Here is a 976-nt window from a genome sequence, read left to right as displayed (position 1 = left end):
AAACATTTGTATACTTTATGTGAATATGTATTTACTGCAAATACTTCATGTGGAAATAATATTTAGAATTTTCTCTAATTTGAGCAAAATTGCTTTGGCCCCATTTATAGCACCATTGTTTCCTTGTATTCTTCAGATATAAAAATCTTGTATGTTTGATTTCTTGGTGTTCATAATTTACTAATTCTAAATTCTATCGTTTCTTTGATGTCATTGTGATCTACGTTACATTCCATTCATTTTCTGTATTTGAAATTTCCTTGAAGTCTCATTTTTAAATTGAACTGTTCATCATCCTTTCTTTAAAGATATTCACTTTGTTCTTCTTTTTTTGTATTATATTATTTCTCATTTGAATATGTATATCTTTCAATCCATCCAACAATAATAAAAATTTAAAAGCATAACAATATATATAAATATAATATAGAAATATATATTGATTTAGGATATTATTGCACATTAATTGCGATCTCTTAAACTCAAGAGATTCTGATTAATATACTTATCATTGGTAGGATGGTCGAATTTAGCTATCAGTAGCTCTAAACATTCGACTATGACACTTTTAAAATCTGATGCATAATGTATGTCAATATTCGTTTAAACATTTGCAACAGATGATATTATTTTAGTATATATCTCTACTCCCTTCAGGAAAATATCTTTGTTTAGATATTCATCGTGATCGTGAAGACGTATCTTTGTGTTATTTATCGGTGAGAAGCAAAAAACAGGAATGTCCATCTGAAAAGTAAATATACCAAAGTTATATTTTATATATGAAACGTATAATATATAATAAAATATATTAAAAATTATAACGCGTGTATAATAATCTCTATTTTTTAATAATTAACATGAATCTTATTATTATTATTTAAATGCAATGCTTAACTTATTAGCATAATGTTTCTAGTTTTAATGAAAATCTCATTTCTTATATTCCAATGTAAAACTGCTGATAATAAATACT

General features: G+C 24.7%; 1 protein-coding gene across 1 annotated transcript in view; it reads right to left on the bottom strand.

Annotated features, from left to right (window-relative positions):
• Positions 1 to 603: 603 nt before the first annotated feature.
• LOC105621043 (aminoacylase-1-like) overlaps positions 604 to 976 on the bottom strand; it is a 5,600-nt gene continuing 5,227 nt past the window's right edge. Inside the window, exon 5 of the mRNA XM_012202517.1 lies at positions 604 to 747. Coding sequence (XP_012057907.1) covers positions 604 to 747 — 144 coding nt within the window. The remainder of the gene's footprint in view (positions 748 to 976) is intronic.

This window comes from Atta cephalotes (genome assembly GCF_000143395.1).
Source record: "Atta cephalotes unplaced genomic scaffold scaffold00032, whole genome shotgun sequence".
Classification (NCBI taxonomy): Eukaryota; Metazoa; Arthropoda; class Insecta; order Hymenoptera; family Formicidae; genus Atta; species Atta cephalotes.
This window is presented reverse-complemented; position numbering and strand designations above follow the sequence as displayed.